Source organism: Pelodiscus sinensis, chromosome 13 (genome assembly GCF_052426305.1).
Source record: "Pelodiscus sinensis isolate ZL-2025 chromosome 13, ASM5242630v1, whole genome shotgun sequence".
NCBI lineage: Eukaryota > Metazoa > Chordata > Testudines > Trionychidae > Pelodiscus > Pelodiscus sinensis.
This window is the reverse complement of record NC_143064.1, coordinates 48,635,506-48,659,295: the sequence shown is the minus strand read 5'-3', so window position 1 is coordinate 48,659,295 and position 23,790 is coordinate 48,635,506. Positions and strand designations below refer to the sequence as shown.

General features: G+C 72.2%; 2 protein-coding genes across 8 annotated transcripts in view; one reads left to right on the top strand and one right to left on the bottom strand.

The window, feature by feature from the left end:
* The first annotated feature begins 1,623 nt into the window (after positions 1-1,623).
* On the top strand, positions 1,624-16,395 carry CCNB3 (cyclin B3). 2 transcript variants are annotated; one of them, XM_075896548.2, is made up of 13 exons: positions 1,687-1,774; positions 5,346-5,554; positions 5,902-6,020; positions 6,352-6,435; positions 7,128-7,246; positions 8,214-8,292; positions 8,757-8,855; positions 9,479-9,571; positions 10,033-10,170; positions 10,821-10,976; positions 12,634-12,783; positions 13,387-13,517; positions 14,065-16,395. In XM_075896548.2, exons 3-13 carry the CDS (start codon positions 5,931-5,933, stop codon positions 14,132-14,134), a joined length of 1,209 nt encoding a protein of 402 aa, XP_075752663.1. In that variant the 5' UTR covers positions 1,687-1,774; positions 5,346-5,554; positions 5,902-5,930; the 3' UTR covers positions 14,135-16,395. The 2 variants fall into 2 exon arrangements, with proteins under 2 accessions (XP_075752662.1, XP_075752663.1); XM_075896547.2 differs by lacking the exon at positions 5,346-5,554 and having other exon boundaries at positions 1,624-1,774.
* A 143-nt stretch (positions 16,396-16,538) lies between these two features.
* Positions 16,539-23,790, bottom strand: part of DGKK (diacylglycerol kinase kappa) — an 80,505-nt gene continuing 73,253 nt past the window's right edge. For 5 of the 6 annotated variants that reach the window (XM_075896543.2, XM_075896544.2, XM_075941282.2 and 2 more), the window contains 5 exons: positions 23,610-23,696; positions 23,211-23,330; positions 22,317-22,428; positions 19,275-19,405; positions 16,539-17,386 (listed from right to left, as the gene is read on the bottom strand). In XM_075896543.2, coding sequence (XP_075752658.2) covers positions 17,318-17,386; positions 19,275-19,405; positions 22,317-22,428; positions 23,211-23,330; positions 23,610-23,696 — 519 coding nt within the window. In that variant the 3' untranslated portion in view covers positions 16,539-17,317. The remainder of the gene's footprint in view (positions 17,387-19,274; positions 19,406-22,316; positions 22,429-23,210; positions 23,331-23,609; positions 23,697-23,790) is intronic. The other variant, XM_075896545.2, reaches the window with a different exon arrangement.

The window sequence follows — 23,790 nt, the reverse complement described above, 5'->3', positions numbered from 1 at the left end:
TGGTCTGGTAGCACTTTAAAGACGAACAAAACATGTCGCTGGGATCATGAGATTTTTACTGATATTCTTCGACCACACTAACATGCTGCATTTTGCCACATTATTCCCCCTTTGACCCTCAGGAACAATTCTTGAGCGGTCACCGTTTAAATTCTCTGCAGTTGATTTAAGGCTTTGCACCAGCGTAGACTAGCCCTCCAGTGAGGGCAGGGGACTGGACCGGGTGATCTCCTGAGGTCCCTTCCAGCTCCAGGATCCCGTGTGGCTTTTGCGTCACATGCATGTTTCCTTCTTAGGGCAGGTGCCCTCAAGAGCCACAATTTAAGAAGCCCGAGAGGTGCAAGGAGGCCGGGGCAGGTGGGTTGGATGTTTCCCAGCGGCTCTGCCCTGCTGCATTGGCATGTTGCTGGGCCAGGACGCGGGAGCCAGCCAGGGATCCCGGTTACATAACCCGGTGGTGATTTTGGACACATTCACCCCCTCGTCCAGGCAGATGGATGCATCAGACCCACGGACAGGGACAGGGTGGCATGCAGGGAACTGGGACAGCCTTGTAGGTCTGCGTTGGGTACCGCCCTGGCCCAGTGCCGGGGAATCCTGGACAGCCCAGCATGACTGCTGATACAGGGCACCCCATGACTACGTCTACACTGGTGGGATCTTGCACAAGAACATCTTGCGCAAAAACACGTCCACACTGCCATGTGCTTTTGTGCAAGTGCATCCATGGCAGTGTGGACACTCTCTTGTGGAAGAAAGCTCTGCTGGCCATTTTAGCCGTAGGGCTCTCTTCCACAGAGAAAGGCCCCAGGCCAGCACTGGGAGGGGGGGCGAGCCCTGGAGCAGGCATGGGGGGGGGGAACTGAGCCCCGGGCCGGCACTGGGGGGGAGGTGAGCCCTGGAGCAGGCGTGGGGGGGGGGGACTGAGCCCTGGACCGGCACTGGGGTGGGGGTGATCCAAGGAGCAGGTGGGGGGGGGGCTGAGCCCCGGGCCGGCACTGGGGTGGGGGGTGATCCCCGAAGCAGGCGTGGGGGGGGAACTGAGCCCCAGGCCGGCTTGTGGGGGTGATCCCTGGAGCACGCGTGGGGGGGACTGAGCCCCAGGCCGGCACTGGGGGGGGGTGATCCCTGGAGCAGGCGTGGGGGGGGGGGGCTGAGCCCCGGGCCGGCACTGGGGGGGGCGAGCCCTGGAGCAGGCGGGGGGGACTGAGTCCTGGGCCGGAACAGGGGGGGGCTGAGCCCAGGGCGGCCGGGGGGGGGGGGCTGAGTCATGGGGCTGGCGTGGGGGGGGGGCTGAGCACAGGACTGCCGGGGGTGGGGCTGAGTCATGGGGCTGGCGTGGGGGGGGGCTGAGCCCGGGCCCTCGCTCCGCGTGGGGTGTCCCTGGGCCCTGGCTGCGCGGAGGGGGCACGTGGGGCTGACACTTCCCGCCGCCTGGCCCTTTAAGGTCAATTTAAAGCAAGACGCGCCGCGACGAGCTCCCAGCCAATGGGGGACGAGGGATGGGGAGACCACGCCCTACGCGTCTCTTGGCCCGCCCACCTCCTGGAAGCCGTTCTCCCATTGGCTGAACCCGCCGATTTTTAAAAACGCTATGCACCGCCCCTTAGCGACGCATTCAGCGCGGCTCGCTGATTGGCTGCCGGCTGGCCAATCGCAGGCTCCCTCCGGCCAGAGCCGCAGTTTTCAAATCCACATTGTGCCGCAGCCGCAGGCGCCGCTGTCGGGCGGAGCCGGATCGGGCCGGGATCGGGCCCGGGCGCTGAGCGGCCAGGTGAGCCCCCCCCCCCCGGGACCTGCGGGCACGAGCTGCCCCCCCCCCCCGGGACCTGCGGGCACGAGCTGCCCCCCCCCGGTCTGGGATCGCTGCCCGGGCCCCGAGCACGCCGGGGGGGCCGCGCGGGGGCCGCTGGGGTCTCGGTTTCCCGGGCCGGGGGGGGCGAGCGGGGGCCGCTGGGGTCTCGGTTTCCCGGGGCGAGCGGGGGCCGCTGGGGTCTCGGTTTCCCGGGGCGGGGGCCGCTGGGGTCTCGGTTTCCCGGGGCGGGGGGGCGAGCGGGGGCCGCTGGGGTCTCGGTTTCCCGGGGCGGCGGGGGGGGAGCGGGGGCCGCTGGGGTCTCGGTTTCCCGGGGCGGGGGGGGGGGGGGGGGAGCGGGGGCCGCTGGGGTCTCGGTTTCCCGGGGCGGCGGGGGGGGGGGGCGAGCGGGGGCCGCTGGGGTCTCGGTTTCCCGGGGCGGGGGGGGGGGGGGCGAGCGGGGGCCGCTGGGGTCTCGGTTTCCCGGGGCGGGGGGGGGGGGGGGGCGAGCGGGGGCCGCTGGGGTCTCGGTTTCCCGGGGCGGGGGGGGGGGGGGCGAGCGGGGGCCGCTGGGGTCTCGGTTTCCCGGGGCGGGGGGGGGGGGGGGGCGAGCGGGGGCCGCTGGGGTCTCGGTTTCCCGGGGCGGGGGGGGGGGGGGGCGAGCGGGGGCCGCTGGGGTCTCGGTTTCCCGGGGCGGGGGGGGGGGGGGGGCGAGCGGGGGCCGCTGGGGTCTCGGTTTCCCGGGGCGGGGGGGGGGGGGGGCGAGCGGGGGCCGCTGGGGTCTCGGTTTCCCGGGGCGGGGGGGGGGGGGGGGGGGGGGGGCGAGCGGGGGCCGCTGGGGTCTCGGTTTCCCGGGGCGGGGGGGGGGGGGGGGCGAGCGGGGGCCGCTGGGGTCTCGGTTTCCCGGGGCGGGGGGGGGGGGGGGGGCGAGCGGGGGCCGCTGGGGTCTCGGTTTCCCGGGGCGGGGGGGGGGGGGGGGGCGAGCGGGGGCCGCTGGGGTCTCGGTTTCCCGGGGCGGGGGGGGGGGGGGGGAGCGGGGGCCGCTGGGGTCTCGGTTTCCCGGGGCGGGGGGGGGGGGGGGGGCGAGCGGGGGCCGCTGGGGTCTCGGTTTCCCGGGGCGGGGGGGGGGGGGGGGCGAGCGGGGGCCGCTGGGGTCTCGGTTTCCCGGGGCGGGGGGGGGGGGGGGGGAGCGGGGGCCGCTGGGGTCTCGGTTTCCCGGGGCGGGGGGGGGGGGGGGGCGGGCGGGGGCCGCTGGGGTCTCGGTTTCCCGGGGCGGGGGGGGGGGGGGGCGAGCGGGGGCCGCTGGGGTCTCGGTTTCCCGGGGCGGGGGGGGGGGGGGGCGAGCGGGGGCCGCTGGGGTCTCGGTTTCCCGGGGCGGGGGGGGGGGGGGGGCGAGCGGGGGCCGCTGGGGTCTCGGTTTCCCGGGGCGGGGGGGGGGGGGGGGCGAGCGGGGGCCGCTGGGGTCTCGGTTTCCCGGGGCGGGGGGGGGGGGGGGGCGAGCGGGGGCCGCTGGGGTCTCGGTTTCCCGGGGCGGGGGGGGGGGGGGGGGCGAGCGGGGGCCGCTGGGGTCTCGGTTTCCCGGGGCGGGGGGGGGGGGGGGGGCGAGCGGGGGCCGCTGGGGTCTCGGTTTCCCGGGGCGGGGGGGGGGGGGGGGAGCGGGGGCCGCTGGGGTCTCGGTTTCCCGGGGCGGGGGGGGGGGGGGGGCGAGCGGGGGCCGCTGGGGTCTCGGTTTCCCGGGGCGGGGGGGGGGGGGGCGAGCGGGGGCCGCTGGGGTCTCGGTTTCCCGGGGCGGGGGGGGGGGGGCGAGCGGGGGCCGCTGGGGTCTCGGTTTCCCCGGGGCGGGGAGGGGGGGCCGAGCGGGGGCCGCTGGGGTCTCGGTTTCCCGGGGCGGGGAGGGGGGCCGAGCGGGGGCCGCTGGGGTCTCGGTTTCCCGGGGCGGGGGGGGGGGCGAGCGGGGGCCGCTGGGGTCTCGGTTTCCCGGGGCGGGGGGGGGCCGAGCGGGGGCCGCTGGGGTCTCGGTTTCCCCGGGGCGGGGAGGGGGGGGCCGAGCGGGGGCCGCTGGGGTCTCGGTTTCCCGGGGCGGGGAGGGGGGGGCAGAGCGGGGGCCGCTGGGGTCTCGGTTTCCCGGGGGGGGGGGGCCGAGCGGGGGCCGCTGGGGTCTCGGTTTCCCGGGGCGGGGGGGGGGGGGGCGAGCGGGGGCCGCTGGGGTCTCGGTTTCCCGGGGCGGGGGGGGGGGGGGCGAGCGGGGGCCGCTGGGGTCTCGGTTTCCCGGGGCGGGGGGGGGCCGAGCGGGGGCCGCTGGGGTCTCGGTTTCCCCGGGGCGGGGAGGGGGGGGCCGAGCGGGGGCCGCTGGGGTCTCGGTTTCCCGGGGCGGGGAGGGGGGGGCCGGCGGGGGCCGCTGGGGTCTCGGTTTCCCGGGGCGGGGGGGGGCCGAGCGGGGGCCGCTGGGGTCTCGGTTTCCCCGGGGCGGGGAGGGGGGGGGGCCGGCGGGGGCCGCTGGGGTCTCGGTTTCCCGGGGCGGGGAGGGGGGGCCGAGCGGGGGCCGCTGGGGTCTCGGTTTCCCGGGGCGGGGAGGGGGGGGCCGAGCGGGGGCCGCTGGGGTCTCGGTTTCCCGGGGCGGGGGGGGGGGGGCGAGCGGGGGCCGCTGGGGTCTCGGTTTCCCGGGGCGGGGGGGGGCCGAGCGGGGGCCGCTGGGGTCTCGGTTTCCCCGGGGCGGGGAGGGGGGGGCCGAGCGGGGGCCGCTGGGGTCTCGGTTTCCCGGGGCGGGGAGGGGGGGGCCGAGCGGGGGCCGCTGGGGTCTCGGTTTCCCGGGGCGGGGGGGGGGGGGGGCGGGCGGGGGCCGCTGGGGTCTCGGTTTCCCGGGGCGGGGGGGGGCCGAGCGGGGAGCCGCCCAGAGGCTGCAGCTGCGGAGAGTCGCGGTCCCGCGTGCGGCTCCGCTGGGCTGTCGCCCCCTGCCCCATCCCCTCGCCGCGCCCGGGCCTGGGCCTGCCTGTCCGCTCCCGTGGCAGGCTTTGTGCGCCCTCTGCTCCGGGGGAGCCCTGAGCCTGGATCAGATCTGCTGGGTCCCAGCCCCCCGCCTGTGCCACCCTGCGGGCCCAGCTGCGAGGGAGCTGGCACCTGTGGCAGAGAGCCGGGGGGAGGGGGACTGATGAAATATCCTGCCTTGGGGGTGGGAGCAAAGGGCCATGTCCCTCTGCAGCCGGCCGGCCCAGGGGGGAGCGGCTGGTGCTCTGCAGCCCTGGGTCTGGAGGGCATGTGGCTGTGGCCAGGGATTTTTTGGGTGTTCCCTGGTCCCTGCCTCTCCTGCTGCTGGACGTCCCAGCAGCCAAGCGCTCCTGCGACCCTGGGCTCCAAACTCCCTTGCGTGGGACCCGAGGGCCATTTAAAGGGTTACTAGGCACGGGCTGGCTTCTCTGCTCTAGCAGTGGCTCTCGTGAGGAGGGGCAGAAGGTGCCCAGGCCTCTGCTTCTGTGCAGCTGCCCTTCCCCAAAGCACCGTGACACCCACGCGGGGCCATGGGGCAGGGTTGCCACCAGGAGTGTTTGTTCCGCAGGAGCGGCCCCCGTGGGACCCTGCCCAAGCTGCCTTGCCGTTGCCTTTGCCCGCAGCACCAGGGGGGTTCCTGTGCGTCCCCCTGGGCTTGCTGCCCTGCTCCTTGGCCAGACGGTGATGGAATGGGGGGCGCCCTGGGGCTGAAAGCTGCAGGCAGAGGGGCACGGACCCGGAAGCTGCAATAGGCCCCGAGAAGCCAGAGCCGGCGGGGTGAGGCTGGCGGGCCGGGAGCTGTTTTGTCCTGGTCTCTGCCTGGGAGCGCAGCGAGGCGGGTGTGTGCATTGAAGGCCGTGTGGGAGCCGCTGCTAAAGGGGCTGGGCAGAGCATGCCAGCCACCGCTCTGTGGCGTGGATCAGAGAGGGGAGCGTGGCTGGAAAATAACCCCTCTGCTAAACCTGCGCACGGGGTACCCTTGGGCAAGTCCTTTCCCTCCCCGCCTCAGTTTCCCCATCCGTGGGGGGGCGTAGCTGCTGCTTGCCTGCCGCTGGGGGAGGCTGAGGCCGAGAAGTGCATTGGGCTCATGAGTCAGCGGTTTGTTGGGGGCTCTTGTCTGGCAGGTGTGCTGGGCAGAGGCGGACGGGGAAAGATGCCAGTGCCACGCAACGCCAAGCCGCTGGGCAGCAAGCAGCCCCGGCCAGGCAAAGCAGGCGCCGTGGAGAATGGCAGGACCGAGAAGGTGAGTGGCAGGCTCGTAATCCCCCTGCCCGATGGGTCCGGAGGTGCCGGGAAAGGTGCTTCTCCCTCTTGGAAGAGCGGGGCCGAGGCGGGTCCCAGCACTTGGGTCACATGGATGTTTGAAAGCTCTGGGCTGTCCCCTCGGGCAGCCCCAGGCGTCCAGCTCGGCCCCTCACAGACACTGCGGCGTTCGGGGGAGCAAACTCCCAAGCTGGGCCCCCTCCAGCCCCACCTGTTCTGGAAGCTGCTCTGTGGGGCCAGGGCCGTGCTGCCAAGGGAAGGGGGAAGGGTCCATGGCAGGCGCCATCTCCCTCATCTGCTCCTTGTTCTAGGAGGAGAGCTCCCAAGCCAAGAGGTCCCCGTCCTCACCCCAGGGGGCACCCAAGAAGAGGTCGGCCTTCGGAGACATCACCAACGTAAGGGCGCAGGGCAGGGTTCCTCTGCGCGGCCTGCTCTGGTACGGCTCGCTGGCCTCTGCGCCGACGGGAAGACCCTGCTCCCGCGGATCGGTCCCTGCGCTCTGATCTGGGAGCGAACTCTTCTCCCGCCTCGTGCTCTAGCCGCTGGTCCGCCCTGAGGTGCCCTGCTAGGCCTGGGCAGGGGCCGCACCAGTGAATCTTCACAGCTGCAGGCAGCTAAACTGTCTGCTTAGGCCGGACCAGCTCCCTTCCTCGGCTGCCCTGCAGCGGGCGCGCTGTGCCTCGGGCCCGGGAGCAGTGCACGCCGCGGTATTGCGAAGGAGCACGCACCGGCCCCTCCGCCGCACGGGGAGCCCCTCACCCCTCAGCAGGGCGCAGAGCGTAGCCCCCGCTGCAATCGGCCTGGCAGAGACGGGGAGGGCCCATGTGAGGGGCACATGCGCTCCCCCGGCACGACACGAGAGCCAGGGCTCCGGGGAAGGGAGCAGGCAGCAGGTTCAGCACCCCAGGCACTGCCCGGCCCGCCTGTGGGCTCCTCGCCAGAGGACAGGAGCTCATGGGCTGTATGCCCCTCTGGCTGTTGGCCGGAGGGGGGGGGGGGGGGGAAGGGCCCTGGGCCGTGGGGAGGGCGGTGACCCGAGGGCTGCCCCTCTGCCATGTTGATTCCTGTCCCTCCCTCTCCCCGCCAGGCGCGCAAGGGCCAGGCCGGCCCGGGGAAGAAGGAGGCCGTGAAGGCAGGGCCCAGGAAGGCCCAGAAGGGCCCGGCTGCTCCGGGGGTCTTGAAGAACAACGAGATCAACTTGAAAAAGTGAGTAAGTCTCCGGGACTGGCGCCTTGGGCTGTGTGGGCCTCGCTCGGATGGGCGCTGGTCCTGCCCCGCTGCGGCGGCCCCGCCCTGGCCACCGTCCAGACTGCGAGCCAGGGGACTTCGGCAGCGGTTCACCTGCTCTGTGCCAGCTGGGGGGTCCTTGGAGAGGGTTCCGTGCCGGCAATGGGTCCAGCCGCGGAGAGCGAGGAAGAGCATGGTGGGAGGAGCTGCCAGCCAGGCTGCCCAGCGTAACAGCGGCGGGGCGCCCTTCCGTCCAGGCCGGCTGTGGGGGAGAAGGGGCGGCCCAGGGGGTGTGGCCCAGCTGAACGCAGGCAGGAGGCTGGGGGGTCGGATGCCATTCCACTCCAGCAGGCCATGTTGCCCCAGGAGGCTGGGTGGATCCAGCCCCCCGTCTGATGCGGGGGGGAGGGGGGGGGCGGTAGGGCAGACACGCACGTGTCCCCGGTGAGGAGATGGAGCCCTGGGGAGGGAAGGGACCTGTGTGCCTTGGAGAGAGGTGCCAAGATGCTCGTACACAGGGAGGGGCATGGAGCAGGCAGGCTGCGGGATTAGCCAGCAGGCGTCAATGGAGCTGAAGCCTTTCCATGTAAAACTGCCGAAGGGAGATGCCTTTTCCTTACCACGCGGTTTGCCTGTGGAACTCCCTGCCACAAGGTCTCATGCAGACTAAGAGCTTTGTGGGGGGCCTTCCTGGTGACATTAGTTGGGATAAAATGCTGCAGGGCTGTAAACCCGCCTCTGCCAGTGATGGGAGGGGAGGCCGTTTCCCTCTTGGGCAGGTGTCTGTTCGTTCCGGGGGCTCTTGCTCTTGCCCCGGAAGCGCCTGCTCCCAGGTGCTATTGGCAGGGGACCTGGCCCAGCTGAATGCTGGTCTGATGTGGGCTGGAGATGATCAACGCCCCCGAGCCCAGCCTCTTGCACCGTCTGACCCCGGTGCTCTTGCTAGGTCGGCCAGGAAAACGCCCCCAACCGAGGCGCCAGCTGAGCCCAGAGCGGTTCCCAAGAAGGAGCCGGTGCCCGCGCAGGTCAGTGGAGTGGGGGCTGTTGCGGATCCACTGCCCCCGGGAGGGTGACGGGTGTGAGCAGCGGGTAGGGCACGTGGAGCTTGTGCCCTGGCCTCCCTGCCCCGAGGGCGCTGCCTCACCCCTTGCTGGGGGTGCCAGGGCGGGGCCCCAGTCACTGCCCCCGCTGCTCGCCCGCGCGGGGTCCAAGTCCAGCCGCTCTCCTTGCCCGTTGCTGGGCCGCCGGCTGGGGCAGGTCGGGCCACACGCTGCAGGACACGCCGCTGCACAGAGGCAGCTGAGCCGGGGGAGCAGGACGGAGCCGGTGGCAGCTGCTGCTGATCTGGCCCAGCTTTGCCCCACACCTCTCAGCCCCCATCAGCAGCCCCTGTGCCAGGTGAGCCGGGGGCGCTGGCAGAGCCCTGGGGGACCAGCCATCCCTGGCAGCCTCTTGAGGTGTGTCTGGGCCCTGACCCACTTCCCCGCAGGCACCGGCCGTTGAGGACGTCGACAGGGAGCAGCTGGGTGACCCCTACGCCAGCGCTGAGTACGCCCAGGAGATCTTCAGCTACATGAAGGAGCGAGAGGTGCGTGGCGCTCGGCGCGGGGCCCGGCTGCTGCACTTGCTGGCGGCACGCCCAGGTGCCAGGCTGGCAGGGGAGGGCAGCCAGGCTGGGAAGCCGAAGCCCTGGGCTCTGGGCACCCTGCTGTCTGGAGCGGAGCGTGCCGCCTCGAGCCGTGCCAGCGCAGGCGGGACCCCAGGGTTGGCACACCGCAGTGGGGGGCGCTGGGTTAGCGCTTAAGGCTCAAAGCTCGATTCCAAGCGCCCCAGGCTCCTGGCCGGGCTGGCCTGGCTCAGCCTGCAGCAGGTCTCGGCCTGCCCGCTCCTCACAGCCTCCCCTGGGCCCGGGCTCCCTGGCAGGGTGGCTGGCGGCTGCTCTGTCCCTGTCAGGCCCTGGTGGCCATTCCCCCTCAGCCCGGCCAGCAGGGAGCAGGCTGGTTCCTAGCTCGCCTCCGCGTGGCAAAGCCCCAGTACAGCCGCTCTCCTCGCAGCTCCGTGCCCCCAGCGCTGGGCCATGGGCCCCCTCTCGTGGGGCGGGTAGGATCAGCCGGGCTGGGCGGGGGCGCAGGGGCCCCCCGTGAGGGGCAGCTGCTGGCCACGGCCCCAGGGTGTTTGCTCACCACCAGCCTCCCTGTGGCTCCCTTGCAGGAGAAGTTCTTGCTCCCAAACTACATGGAGAAGCAGCACGACATCAGCCGGGACATGCGCGCCATCCTGGTGGACTGGATGGTGGAGGTCCAGGTGTGCGCTCGGCTTGGGGGAGGGAGGGGCCGGGGCTGTGGGTGTTGGGAGCCCAGCGTGGGGGAGAGGGGCCGCAGCCGGGGGCGGGGCTGAGGAAAGGGAGCTGTAGCCGGGGCAGGAAGCCACGTGCTCGTGGGAGGAGGCCGTTACCTCGTGGAGACGCAGGCTCTGATCCTCCGGGCTGCATCGGGAGCGGCAGCACAGCCCGGGGGGTCCCTCACCGGGATCCCTGCCCTGTGCCAGAGGGTGCTGAGCTGTGCCGGGCGCGGGCAGCCCGGGCAGAGCAGCAGAGCCCCCCCCCCCCTTCCCCCCCGGGAATGGGAAGCGTTTCCCCTGGCTGCTTAATCGCGTCACAGGGGGAGCGTCTGAGGACGGGAGGGGCCCGGGGGCGTGGCGGCCCGGGGGGGCTCCCTGGCTGGGATTGCTGGCTGGCGTGTGCCCATCCCGCTGCCTCTCCCCAGGAGAACTTCGAGCTGAACCACGAGACGCTGTACCTGGCGGTGAAGCTGGTGGATCACTACCTGGTGGAGGTGGTGAGCATGAGGGACAAGCTGCAGCTCATCGGCTCCACGGCCATCCTCATCGCGTCCAAGTTCGAGGTGCGGGGGGGCCGCGTGGCCCTGTGCTAGTGGCGAACGCGCTGGCACGGCCCCTCTGTGCCGGGCCGGAGGGCGCACCACGGGCACGTCCAGGGCGGCCGCCTTTCCCCGCGGGGTTTCCCTGCCCAAGGAGGGACGGGGGGCAGGGTGGATGCACTCGGGCCCCCAAGAGCTGCCAATGCTCTGTGCTTGGGAAGGGCGGTTGGCATGGGACCGGCCACGGCCCCACGGGCAGAACGGCTCCGAACTGCCCATTCAGAACGTGGCTCCCAGGCCCCAGCCTGCCATTTCGATCCAGGGTGCTGCTGCAGTGCATTATGGGAGCTGTTGGGTTGTCTCCAGCTGGATTTTCTACACCTCCCCATTGGACTACATCTCCCACAATGCACTGCATCCTGAGCTCCCATGAGACCCTGCAGCAGCCTTTCCTAGCTGGGGGGGGCTGATTTTGCAGGGGAGTGGGGTGGCACCCGGCTGCAGGGGCACCTCACGGCCACGCCGCCTGCGGGGGGCGTCTGGTGCATCCCCGCCGGGCAGCCGCCTCGCACCCGGCTCTCCAGCGGTCCCTGGGCCCCGGCGCCGCGCCCCCGCGGGACTCGTCTCGCCTGGAGCCCTGCCCGGCGGCTGAGTGTCCCGTGGCTGTGCCCCAGGAGCGCTGCCCCCCCTGCGTGGACGACTTTCTCTACATCTGCGACGACGCCTACAAGCGGGAGGAGCTGATCGCCATGGAGATGAGCATCCTGCGCACGCTGAAGTTCGACATCAACATTCCCATCCCCTATCGCTTCCTGCGGAGGTTTGCCAAGGTGGGGCCCGGCCCGGCTCGGGGGCTCGGTGCTGCCCTGCCCCGCTGGCGTCAACGCCCCGCACTGCAGGGCGGGGCCGGGCTGGCCGTGCCGCAGAGGCAGCGAAGCCTGCGCCTTCGCCACAGGCCACGTGCCGGCTCCCTGGGGCTGTGACCGGCAAACCAGCGCTCCCGCTCCCATCCTGCCTGCCAGCCTGCGGTCCCGCCGCACCCAGTCCCGGGGACAGGGGCAAGGGCCGTGCCTGTGTCTCCGCTTGCTCCTTGGCCCTGCAGCCTGGCCCTCGGGTGGGTGGAAGCGCAGGCCGGCTCCTCCACCCCTGCCCACTGGTCTCCCGGCTCTGCCCGATGCATCGGCCAGGCACGGGGATTGAGGCTGGCTCGGCTGTGGGCTCCAGAAGGGGCGGAAGCGTCTGGGGCTCAGGCCTGAAGGCAGGAGCCTTCCCCGTGGGCTCAGGGGATGAGAGGCTGGTGAGCCCCAGCTGCCAGGCTTGTGAGAGCTGGCTGGGCAGCCAGGCGGGCCCTCAGGGACTCTCCCCTTGGTCCCAGGGTCCGTGTGCCACCCCACCCCCATGAGCCTGGGTTGCAGTGAGTTGGCTGCGATCAGCTGGGTGGGACCATCAGCCAGCACCCACCCTGCTCTGCCCCCCCACCCCTGCTGTGCCAGTGCCTGCGTGCCCTGCTCCGCCCCCTGTGCCAGTGCCTGGCCACCCTGCTCTGCCCCCGCGCCGGTGCCTGCCCGCGTACCCGCCCTGCTCCGCCCCCTGTGCCAGTGCCTGGCCACCCTGCTCTGCCCCCGCGCCGGTGCCTGCCCGCGTACCCGCCCTGCTCCGCCCCCTGTGCCAGTGCCTGGCCACCCGGCTCTGCCCCCACGCCGGTGCCTGCCCGCGTACCCGCCCTGCTCCGCCCCTTGTGCCAGTGCCTGGTCACCCTGCTCTGCCCCCGCGCCGGTGCCTGCCCGCGTACCCGCCCTGCTCCGCCCCCTGTGCCAGTGCCTGGCCACCCTGCTCTGCCCCCGCGCCGGTGCCTGCCCGCGTACCCGCCCTGCTCCGCCCCCTGTGCCAGTGCCTGGTCACCCTGCTCTGCCCCCACGCCGGTGCCTGCCCGCGTACCCGCCCTGCTCCGCCCCCTGTGCCAGTGCCTGGCCACCCTGCTCTGCCCCCGCACCGGTGCCTGCCTGCGTACCCGCCCTGCTGTGCCCCCTGTGCCAGTGCCTGGCCACCCGGCTCTGCCCCCACGCCGGTGCCTACCCGCGTACCCGCCCTGCTCCGCCCCCTGTGCCAGTGCCTGGCCACCCTGCTCTGCCCCCGCGCCGGTGCCTGCCTGCGTACCCGCCCTGCTCCGCCCCCTGTGCCAGTGCCTGGTCACCCTGCTCTGCCCCCGCGCTGGTGCCTGCCCGCGTACCCGCCCTGCTCCGCCCCCTGTGCCAGTGCCTGGCCACCCTGCTCTGCCCCCGCGCTGGTGCCTGCCCGCGTACCCGCCCTGCTCCGCCCCCTGTGCCAGTGCCTGGCCACCCTGCTCTGCCCCCGCGCCGGTGCCTGCCCGCGTACCCGCCCTGCTCTGCCCCCTGTGCCAGTGCCTGGCCACCCTGCTCTGGGCCCCTCTGCCGGGTGCTGCAGGGAGATCCCTCTCTCATGGCCCCTCTCCTGGCTTGGCCCCAGTGCGCTCGCGCCAGCATGGAGACGCTGACTCTGGCCCGCTTCATCTGCGAGATGACGCTGCTGGAGTACGACTACGTGCAGGAGAGCGCCTCCAAGCTGGCTGCCGGCTGCCTGCTCCTGGCTCTCAAGATGAAGAGTCTCGGCGGCTGGGTGAGTGTCCGGCTCCTCCCCAGGGCCACGAACCCGGCTGGCAGCTGCCCAGAACGGCCCTTTGTCCGCTGGACTCCTCGAGCCCTCGTCAGGCTGGTCCCCAGGCCAAGGCGTCCGTGTCCGGCCCGGGGTGAGCTGGTCCCTGGAGCCGGTGGCTGGGTGGGGGCGCCCCACCCTTCCCGCTTCGCCCCGAGCCCTGCCCTGACAGCTGCTCCACACCAGCCTGCGGGGCCTGAGTTCCTCCCTGGCAGGGCCCCAGGCTTCTCTCCGGGGTCCCCGCTGCTCCCCGGCCTCCCTCCCCTCTCCTGAGGCTGCTGTGCTGGGCAGGCCCAGAGCTGCCCCCGGCTCCCCAGCCAGGCCCCAGGGTTGCTCATCCCTCCGCAGGTGGCCCCACGGGCCCGGGGACGACCGTCCCATGCCCGCTGCCTGGCAGCTGGCTCCAGTCTTGGGGTGCCCCCCCGGCCTCGGTGCCTGTTTGCAGGTGGGGGTGGCACCAAGGGCCTGGCTTTGGCTTTGTTCAGGGAGCTGGGTGGGCCTGCCCCTGCTCCGTACTCCCCAGGAGGAGACTGGCCCGGGGCAGGCGCTGAGCCTGTGGCCTTGCAGAGCCCCACGCTGGAGTGCCACAGCGGGTACAGCACCCGGGACCTCCAGCCGCTGGTGAAGAGGCTGAACTTCCTGCTGACCTACCAGCACGACGACAAGCTGAAGGCCGTGCGCACCAAGTACTCCCACCGGTGAGTGGCCTCCAGCAGCTCCCTTCCACTGCCAGCAGGGGGTGCTGCCCCTGGCGGGTCACCTGACTAGGCAGCCGGGGCATGGGCTGCGAGCCGCCCCAACCACAGTGCCCTGCTGCGGGGGGGGGGGGGGCGGTGCCCGAGGGCCCCTATGGATAAGCTGGGCTGCCCCCCTCCTCTCTGGCTTCTTGGGCGGGCTGCCCCGCAGGGGCTCCGTCCTGCAGCCCAGGCCTGCTGCTTCCCATGGGCCAGTGCTGCCCACCGGGTCCTGCTGGGGCAAAGCTCGTGCTGGGGGGCGGGGGGGTAGCACCTGCCAACGGGGGGAGATTGTTCCTGTTGCTGCCGCTTGGCGCGGTGCGAAGGGGCCTGGAAGGGTTGTTGGGGGGGCGCTCGGCTCCCTGCGCCCGCGGGGCCAGGCTGACCTGCCCGGGGATCTAACGCCAGTGTGGGGAGAGGGGAGCCCTCCGCACCCGGCCACAGGCGGCCACAGGCCAGCCCCCCGCCCTCGCCCCCGCCCGGCGCAGCGCTCACCCTGTCGCCTTTCCAGGGTCTTCTTCGAAGTGGCCAAGAGCGCGCCCATGGACATGCTGCGGCTGGAGGCGGCGCTGAGGAGCTAGCGCATGTGGGGCGGGGCCGCGTGTAAATAGCCGTGTAAATAGTCTCCCTGCCGTGGCCCATGGGTCTGTACATAGAGTTTTAATGTGGGGCCGGGGGCGGGGGTGTAGAAAACGTTGGGGGGGAAATACTGTTAAAAGAAGCCAATAAAATACCTTGTACCTGTCGCCTGGCACCGGCTGCCTGGCTCCTGCCCCGAGGCAGGGAAAGCAGGCCCCAGGGGGCGTGTGGCCCTTGGGCCCGGGGCTGCTGCCCCCCAGCTCCGTGCCTGCAGCACAGCCTGGTGCTGCCAGCGGTGGGGCCCTGCAGCAGGAGCAGGGCTGAGCCCCCAGCTCCCTGCCGGCAAAGGGGGCCCAGGGCCGTAGTGCTGACTCCGACCCTGCCTGCAAGCGCTGGGAGCTGCAGAGCAAAGCCCCGGGCCCGGCCCCTCGTTCCAGGGGGGCTGTGCTGCGAGCACCCTGCTGCTTCCTCCTCAGCAGCTGCAGCCCCCCCGGGCCCAGGCAGCGCCAGCGTGTGGGGGGTAGAGAATGAGGCTGTTCCCCATGGCTGAGTGTGAAATGGGGCAATGCTTCCCCCCTCTTCCCATTGCCAGTAATAGCCCCCCCCGGCCCTGCTGCCCCCATGGCTTACCCCAAGGGGCGGGGGCCGGCTCACTTGAAGGCGGGCGTGGAAGGGCTGCCCCCCGCGCAGGGCCTGCCCCCAGGAAGAGCACACAGGCAGCGTTCCAGTGTTTAATCGCTTACAGGTAGCAGCCCCCAGCCTGGCAGGGGTCACTCGCGGGGGGAAGGGTCACTGATCCTTTCCCCTACGCCCCCCCCAGCAGCACAGACACGGAGGACGTGAGGAGGGCTGGGCACTGGCTGCAGCCGGCTGCCTTAGGCCTGGGCCCTGGGGCCCCCTGGAATGCAGCAGCTCCCTGGCCTCGCTTCACCTGCAGCCCTGGGCCCCGGCATCCTGCAGGTGGGGGGAGCCCAGTGTCTGGCCCCAGCGGGGCTCAGGCCTCTCACCCTGCTCCAGCTGCTCGGCGGCCCACGTGGGCCGGGATGCAGGCGCCGGCTCAGCCAGATGAGGTCAATTTGCACCAAGCCAAGGGAGATGCCCTGCCCCTGGGGAGCCAGCCTCAGGCTCCTATTAACCCCCCCTCCCACCCCCCCGGACCCCCAGCCTGTGCGGGGGCAGCAGCTGCTGCCAGGGAAATGGCCACACACACACACCCCGACAGTCACAACGGGATCAGTTAGTGCACAAGGGTCTGGCTTCCCACCCTGGCAGGGTTCTCACTGTTCCCCCCCCACCCCCCTGCAGGGAGCATAGGCAGGGCCTCGGACACCTCTCCTCCACTGCCTGGCTCTGGAAGGGGGGGGGCCTGGAGGTACAGACCCCTCCCCTGCCTCCAGCCAGGCCATGTAACTGGACAGCCCATCACACAGCCCTGCAGAGCCCAGCTTTGCTGGAGGCAGCTGCTTCCTGGCTCCTCCCTGGAGATGTGTAGGGGCCCTGGGTGTCCCGGGTCTGCCTGCACCAGGCTGGCCTGCTTCCCCCCACACGTGGCCTGCAGCCACAGGTCCCAGCCGGCTGTGGGCAGAGCGTGGCAGGAGCGCAAGGCAGCCCCAGGCGTTTGCATCCAGCGCGTGGCGGGGGGCCGTCCTTGGGGCGGTGCCATGCCACTGGACACAAATGCAGCCCTTAGGGCCCTGTTTCAGCCCCTGGGTCTGGAGGAGCTGGCCCAGGCCCCTTAGGGCCAAGCCAGAGGGCCCAGCCCCTGCACTGCAGGGCCACTGCCACACACATTTTGGTGCCGGGAGAAAGCTCACGAGCCTTTCGGGGGGCCTGCAGGCAGCACCCTCCCTGCACTTAGCCCCTGGCATAAGCCAGCTTGCAGCGGACCCCGGCGACCGCTTGGCCAGCTGGCCGCAGGGCAGAGCACTGGCGCACCGTCCCAGTGCCTGGGCAGGGTGAGCACAGGCTGTGCTGACAAGCCCGTGCAGGGGCCAGCCCACAGCTGGTTAGCAAAATGGGGGGAAACTTGTTTGGACTCAACTTTCTGTATTTCAAGGTGGTTTTTTGGAAGTCAAGTAACTCCTTCCGCCGCCCTGCCTGGCTCCTTTCGGGGCACTGCCCGGGGGCCAGGGAGCTGGGGGGCAGGCTTTCATGCCACGGGGATCAGGGCGGAGGCCTCCAGCTAGCGGGCGGAGTACCTGCTGCACCACCCCAGCCCCGTGCAATCCCACACAATAAATTACATGGTTACAGCTCACAGCAATAAATACTTCTCAGAACCTATTTACAGGGTTTAAATACAGCGGGGGGGGGCTTGGTGCTTTCCACCGTTACAGCTCCACAGCCTCCCTGGTGAACCAGGGAGAGGCTCTGGGGCTTGCGTGAGCAGCCCCCCCCCCCCCCAGTCCCAGGGGCTCTAGCAGGGCCCTCGCGTGCCCGGTGCTACTTCACAGCCGCCTGGGGCGTGGCAGGGACGAGAGCGGGGCCCACGGGCTGCCTGGGGCAGCTGGGAAGATGCGGACGGGCCTTGAGCACGGGGGGCTCGTGAAGCTCACGTGCTCCTGCCGGCGTCTGGCTCCAAGACCCGAGACTGGCCCTTCCGAGGCAGGGACTAGGCTGCCCCTGGAGGGCCGCGCGGCTAAGGGAGCCCAAGCCCAGGGCCACGAGGGCCGGCGGCCTACCCGGCAGGCAGCCCAGCATGCCCTGGGGGGCCGGGGGAACCAGCTGCCGGCCCCAGAGAGCAGCCCGGGCGCAAGCCATGCCACAGCGCACTGCCAGGGCCAGCTTGGCTCCAGGGCACTGCCGAGGGCTGCACTGGCGGCCGTGGGGCACCGGCGGGCCCACATGCTGGGCCGGGCCGGGAGCAGCCGCCAGCCCAGCCGCCCACAGCTCCACGATGAGGAGAAAAGCCGCGGGACACGGGGCCTGCATCGCCCGGCTCCTGGAGGCCACGTGACTCCACCACTGTCACGCCCAAGCCTGCAGGTCGCCCGCGAAACCCGGCGGCCTTCCTGCCCAGAGCCACAGCAGCCCCGGCCACGCGGGGTGAGCCATGCTCGGGGGAGGGCGGCGGGCGAGGAGAGGCCTGGTGTTCGGCGGGGAGCGTGGCTGCCGGGGCGAGAGGGCCGGGCGACCCATCCAGCGCCGAGAGTCCCCCGCAGCGGCACGGCCACGTTCTGCTTCCGTCACATGCTGATGTCTTTAATCCCCTGGAGAATCCTCTTCACATGGCCCACCTTTGCGACCCCCAGGTCCTGTGGGGGACAGCCGGGAGAGGGTGTCTGTCCATGGGGCACTGCCGCCCCGGGCTCTGACCAGCCCCGGCCCCCCAGGGGCCAGACTCCCCACAGGCAAGCGGCCCATTCTGAGCCAGCCCCTGCCCTGCAGCCTCAGCCCCACCGGCCTCCGTGCACTGTTGGCTGGAAGCGGAGCAGGGCGGAAAGCGCGAGACCGGGGCAGGCAGGAAGAGGAGCGGGGCAGGTGGGAGGGGGAACGGGGCAGAAAGCACAAGAGCCGGGTAGGTGGGAGGGGAGCGGGGCAGGCTGGAAGCAGAGCAGGGCAGAAAGTGCGAGACTGGGGCAGGCGGGAGGGGGAATGGGGCAGAACGCACAAGACCTGGGTAGGCGGGAGGAGGGGGGCAGGCGGGAGACGGAGGGGGCAGGCGGGAGACGGAGGGGGCAGGCGGGAGGAGGGGCAGGCAGTAGAAGGAGCGGGGCAGGCGGGAGGAGGGGGCAGGCGGGAGGAGGGGCAGGCAGTAGAAGGAGCGGGGCAGGCAGGAGGAGGGGGAGCAGGCGGGAGACGGAGGGGGCAGGCAGGAGTAGGGAGGCAGGTGGGAGGAGGGGGAGCAGGCGGGAGGAGGGGGCAGGCGGGAGACGGAGGGGGCAGGCGGGAGTAGGGAGGCAGGTGGGAGGAGGGGCAGGCAGTAGAAGGAGCAGGGCAGGCGGGAGGAGGGGGGCAGGCGGGAGACGGAGGGGGCAGGCAGTAGAAGGAGCAGGGCAGGCGGGAGGAGGGGGGCAGGCGGGAGACGGAGGGGGCAGGCAGTAGAAGGAGCAGGGCAGGCGGGAGTAGGGAGGCAGGTGGGAGGAGGGGGCAGGCAGTAGAAGGAGCGGGGCAGGCGGGAGGAGGGGGCAGGCGGGAGGAGGGGCAGGCAGTAGAAGGAGCGGGGCAGGCAGGAGGAGGGGGAGCAGGCGGGAGACGGAGGGGGCAGGCAGGAGTAGGGAGGCAGGTGGGAGGAGGGGGAGCAGGCGGGAGGAGGGGGCAGGCGGGAGACGGAGGGGGCAGGCGGGAGTAGGGAGGCAGGTGGGAGGAGGGGCAGGCAGTAGAAGGAGCAGGGCAGGCGGGAGGAGGGGGCAGGCGGGAGACGGAGGGGGCAGGCAGTAGAAGGAGCAGGGCAGGCGGGAGGAGGGGGGCAGGCGGGAGACGGAGGGGGCAGGCAGTAGAAGGAGCAGGGCAGGCGGGAGTAGGGAGGCAGGTGGGAGGAGGGGGCAGGCAGTAGAAGGAGCGGGGCAGGCGGGAGGAGGGGGAGCAGGCGGGAGGAGGGGGGCAGGCGGGAGGAGGGGGCAGGCGGGAGACGGAGGGGGCAGGCGGGAGTAGGGAGGCAGGTGGGAGGAGGGGCAGGCAGTAGAAGGAGCGGGGCAGGCGGGAGGAGGGGGCAGGCGGGAGGAGGGGGGGCAGGCGGGAGACGGAGGGAAGGGCTGCTCGGAACGTTTTCGCTGACAGGTTCCCAGCAGAAATGGCTCCTGGCTGCACCGCCATGTTTCGTGGACTCGGCTGGCTTCAGAGCGGTTCCCCCAGAACTGCCGTGTCTCCAAGGCCAGGAAGGCAGGGTCCCCAGGCACCCGGCCCCTGAGGGGGAGTGCCGTCCTGGCAAGGAGCGGGCCCGCGGGGGCAGCGAGAGCCGTGCCTGCAGGCGGGTGGCACTCAGGTGCAGTCTCCAGGGCCCGGTTCGAGTCTAGGATGCTCTGTGGGAACCCGCCCCCCCAGCTCATGTCACCTGGCTGCCCTGGCCGGTACCACCCCAGTGCCAGTGCCAGGTCCCAGGCGAGGGAGCCGGCCGCCAGGCCTTCCCGGGGTTGTGCAGGGGCACGGCGCCCCAGTCGGGCACCCAGGGGAGAGGCCGGCCGCCCGCAGTCACACGGGTACCTTCAAGTCTCTCCTCTCCAGCAGGATCAGCTCTGAGCCCTGGATGTCGTGGCGGGAAAAAATGTCTTTGTATTCCCCTAAGCCAAGCGCGTCGAGCCAGGCCGCCACCTCCTCCGCGCCCCATTTCTCCACTGGTGGGAAGGGAAAGCAAAGACTCAGCAGCACGACGCGCGCAGGCAGCCGCAAGCCAGGCGGGGCGAGAGCGCAGGCAGCCAGCCGCGAGGGCGCAGCATTCCAGCGAGGGGCACGGCCCAGCTCCCTCCGCACCCGGCTGTTCCCAAGGCACCCGCGGGCCTACGTCCTGCCCTGAGAGCCGCGGGGAGCGCGACGGGTGCAGAGCTGGCCCCTGAGAGCCGCGGGGAGCACGGCGGGGGGGGGGGGGGGGCGACGTGTGCAGAGCTGGCCCCTGGGAGCCGCGGGGAGCACGGCGGGGGGGGGGGGTGACGGGTGCAGAGCTGGCCCCTGAGAGCCGCGGGGAGCACGGCGGGGGGGGTGACGGGTGCAGAGCTGGCCCCTGAGAGCCGCGGGGAGCGCGATGGGTGCAGAGCTGGCCCCTGGGAGCCGCGGGGAGCACGGCGGGGGGGGTGACGGGTGCAGAGCTGGCCCCTGGGAGCCGCGGGGAGCACGGCGGGGGGGGTGACGGGTGCAGAGCTGGCCCCTGGGAGCCGCGGGGAGCATGGCGGGGGGGGGGTGACGGCTGCAGAGCTGGCCCCTGGGAGCCGCGGGGACCACGGCGGGGGGGGTGACGGCTGCAGAGCTGGCCCCTGAGAGCCGCGGGGAGCACGGCGGGGGGGGGTGACGGGGGCAGAGCTGGCCCCTGAGAGCCGCGGGGAGCACGGCGGGGGGGGTGACGGGTGCAGAGCTGGCCCCTGGGAGCCGCGGGGAGCACGGCGGGGGGGGGTGACGTGTGCAGAGCTGGCCCCTGGGAGCCGCGGGGAGCACGGCGGGGGGGTGACGGGTGCAAGGCTGGCCCCTGGGAGCCGCAGGGAGCACGGCGGGGCGACGGGTGCAGAGCTGGCCCCTGAGAGCCGCAGGGAGCACGGCGGGGCGACGGGTGCAGAGCTGGCCCCTGGGAGCGCTGCGGGGCGACGGGTGCAGAGCTGGCCCCTGGGAGCGTGGCGGGGTGACGGGTGCAGAGCTGGCCCCTGGGAGCGCTGCGGGGTGACGGGGGCAGAGCTGGCCCCTGGGAGCATGGCGGGGTGACGGGGGCAGAGCTGGCCCCTGGGAGCGTGGCGGGGTGACGGGGGCAGAGCTGGCCCCTGGGAGCGTGGCGGGGTGACGGGGGCAGAGCTGGCCCCTGGGAGCGTGGCGGGGTGACGGGGGCAGAGCTGGCCCCTGGGAGCGCTGCGGGGTGACGGGGGCAGAGCTGGCCCCTGGGAGCGTGGCGGGGGTGACGGGTGCAGAGCTGGCCCCTGGGAGCGTGGCTGGGTGACGGGTGCAGAGCTGGCCCCTGGGAGCGTGGCGGGGTGACGGGGGCAGAGCTGGCCCCTGGGAGCGCGGCGGGGTGACGGGTGCAGAGCTGGTCCCTGGGAGCGTGGCGGGGTGACGGGGGCAGAGCTGGCCCCTGGGAGCGCTGCGGGGGTGACGGGGGCAGAGCTGGCCCCTGGGAGCGCTGCGGGGTGACGGGGGCAGAGCTGGCCCCTGGGAGCGTGGCTGGGTGACGGGGGCAGAGCTGGCCCCTGGGAGCGCTGCGGGGGTGACGGGGGCAGAGCTGGCCCCTGGGAGCGCTGCGGGGTGACGGGGGCAGAGCTGGCCCCTGGGAGCGCGGCGGGGTGACGGGTGCAGAGCTGGTCCCTGGGAGCGTGGCGGGGTGACGGGGGCAGAGCTGGCCCCTGGGAGCGTGGGGGCTGCTGCGTGGCACCGAGCTCTCTGAGCCCCGGACTCTAACGCGCTACCCGGAGCCAGATGTCGGCAAAGGGCCAGGCGCCTTAGCTCGGCCGGCGCAGGCTCGGCCCTGCCAATGGGCAGCAGAGGCTGCTGTCGCGCCCGCGGAGCGCCCCGGGAGAGGGCAAAGGCCGGGGTGACTGAGAGGCTCCCTCGAACCCAGGAAAGGGGGTTCCCCTCCTGCTTTTCCCGCGGGGCAGAGCCCGCCCCTACACACCCTCGTCACGGGGGCTGGGAGGCAGAACCTCGCGCCCCACGTTCCCCTCCATGGCCCCGGCGCTGCCACAAAAGATGCTGGCGAAGGCGTCAGAGCGGCCAGGCAGGGTCAGTCCAAAGGTCCGTCCCGTCCAGCGTCCCGTCTGCCCACAGTGGCCAGTGCCGGGGCCCCGGAGCATGTCGAGAGACTCCCCAGTGCCCCCTTGTGTGACATGGCGGGGGGCTGTCTGCTTTTGTAATCCCATGCTCGCGCTGGCGTTGCGTTTGGGGTTCTATGTGTCCTCTGTAGCAACGCTGTGTGGGGGGTGTGCGTGCCTCAGTTTCCCCAGGCCCTGCAGCACTAGCTGCATGAGGAGGGGAGGCTGGCTGTGACTCGCTGGGGACATCTGGGCAGCCTCTCACACCCTGAGGCCCAGGCGGCAGCAGGTAACACCTGGGCCCGGAAGGACAATGGAGGAGGCAGTCTCAGCTGGACTAGGAGTGAGGATGTTTTCGACCAAGGACGGGGTGAAGCCCCTCCCCCCGAGAAGACCCTGGCTCCTGTGCTGACATCGCTGCCCCAATGAAACCTTCTACTCCCCTGGCCGGCTCAGCGTCCCTCTGGCTGCGGGTGGGGGCTCCCCGCCGCGCCCCCCTCCCCCGTCGCCCACTGCCAGCCCCGGGCTCAAAGGGGCCCCGGTTCCCTTTCCCGACGCTGCAGCCCTGCCGGCTCCAGGGCGCCAGACGAGCCAGCCTGCCAGGTGGGCATGGCACCACCCGGCGGCTCCACCCGGCCCGAGAGTGCTGCCACACGGAGCGGGCAGCCCACACCCCCGAGCCACGTCCCGGCAGGCTCAGGCCACGGAGCAAGTGGCAGGTCCAGCTCCGTGGTCCCGACTTGCTCTGGCTGCAGGGCAGTTCCTGGGTGCCAGCACAGCAGGTCCCTGGCTGGCAGAGGGTTACCTGGGGCCAGGCTGCTGGATTTCGGCTTCTGAGCCTTCTCCTTGTCCCTCTTGGGCTTGGGAATGTTGATCCACAGCTTCAGGCTGCCCTTGCTGCTGCTCCCGGAGCTCTCCTAGGCCCGAGGCCGGCAGAGGAGCAGCCATTAGGGTCACGAGCCCACATTCATGGGACGCGCACTGCCCTCCGCCAGCCGCATGGCTCTGCCCGGGCTGTGCCCAGGCCTGCCAGCCCCCGCCCAGAGCTGCAGTGTGGGCAGGGCCCCTGCCCCTCAACGAGCTGCGACGGCAGGAAGGTGCCGTGCGTGGCCCTGGGCTCACGGGAGCGGGTCAGGCCCCTGCCCGCAAGGCACAGCGACGGCGCTCCCTGCCGCTGAGAGGCGCTGCCCCCGCCCAGGGGACCCCGCACCGGCCCACACCAGCGCGCCAATGGAGCCACTTGCGCCTCTATGCTGCAGGCCCGGGGGCAGAAATCCAGGCCTGCTTCTTCCGCTGGGTCTGGGCCCCGCCAGCCCGACTCTCCTCTCGGGCCCCCCAGAGCCCCGGACTCCCCAGTGACCCTGCCCCTGCCCAGCGAGGCTCTCGCGCCCCGGGCCCCTGCCAGGAACAGCTCACACGCGGAGGCCCTGGCACTGAGGCCGGCCCATGAGGGCCCAGGCAGAGTCTGCTGGGGCAGAGCTAACTGCAGGCTCGGGGCAGGGGGAGGCCAGCCAAGGGGGGGGGGGGCAGCTCTTGCAGTCCGTGGGGACGCCCTAGGCCCATTCTGTTTGCAAGGGCTCATTGAGTCTCCAGCTCCGCTCACTAGGTCTCGCTGCCTTTCCCTCCCCAGCTGTGACGGTGCCAGGCAGGCTCCTGCCGGCAGCGGGAGGAGGAAGAGCCTGAGCAGCCAGGTACCCACCTCCTCGGCAGAGTTGATGATGGGCGCCAGCCAGTGGATGTCGGGCAGCTTCTGGAGCTCCTGGCTGACGGTGCTGAGGGCCGTCTGCAGCCCCTCCTCTTGCTGCGGGGAGTCCAGCTGCTGCAGGGCCGGGAGGGAGGGAGCCGTTAGTGCCCCCTGCAGAGCTCACTGCGGGCACCGCTGGGGAGCAGGGGCACTGAGCTGCCGCCCGGGGTACCGGCAGGACGCCTGCCTTCGCCGTCGGGGTCCCCGCCGGGACAGAGACCAGTCCCTGCCTGGCCGGCTCGGCTCCGCCCCCGCCCTGGAGTCTGCTCTTCCCGCTGAACGCAAGGGGGCTCATGCAAGGAAGGGAGTCTCCCGAAGCAGCCCCAGCAGCCCCCTCCCCAGCCGTGCACTCACCAGCTTCCCCTCCAGAAAAGCTCTGGTCTCCGTGTAAAGGGCTCTCGCACTCACGGACACGTCCACGGCCGCGTTTCTGCTCAGGAACTGGGGGGCAGAGGAGAGAGAGGTCAGGTCAGGGAGCAGGCTGTGACGTAATGGGGGTACCTTGCCGGTTGCTGTGCTGGGCGGTGGGCTGTGG

Excerpts from the sequence above, each read along its gene's own strand:
- CCNB3 (XM_075896547.2), top strand. The coding sequence starts at position 5,931 with ATGCCAGTGCCACGCAACGCCAAGCCGCTGGGCAGCAAGCAGCCCCGG. Across the intron at positions 6,021-6,351 it reads AGAATGGCAGGACCGAGAAG|GAGGAGAGCTCCCAAGCCAA; the intron begins GTGAGTGGCAGG and ends TCCTTGTTCTAG. Across the intron at positions 10,171-10,820 it reads TCATCGCGTCCAAGTTCGAG|GAGCGCTGCCCCCCCTGCGT; the intron begins GTGCGGGGGGGC and ends GCTGTGCCCCAG.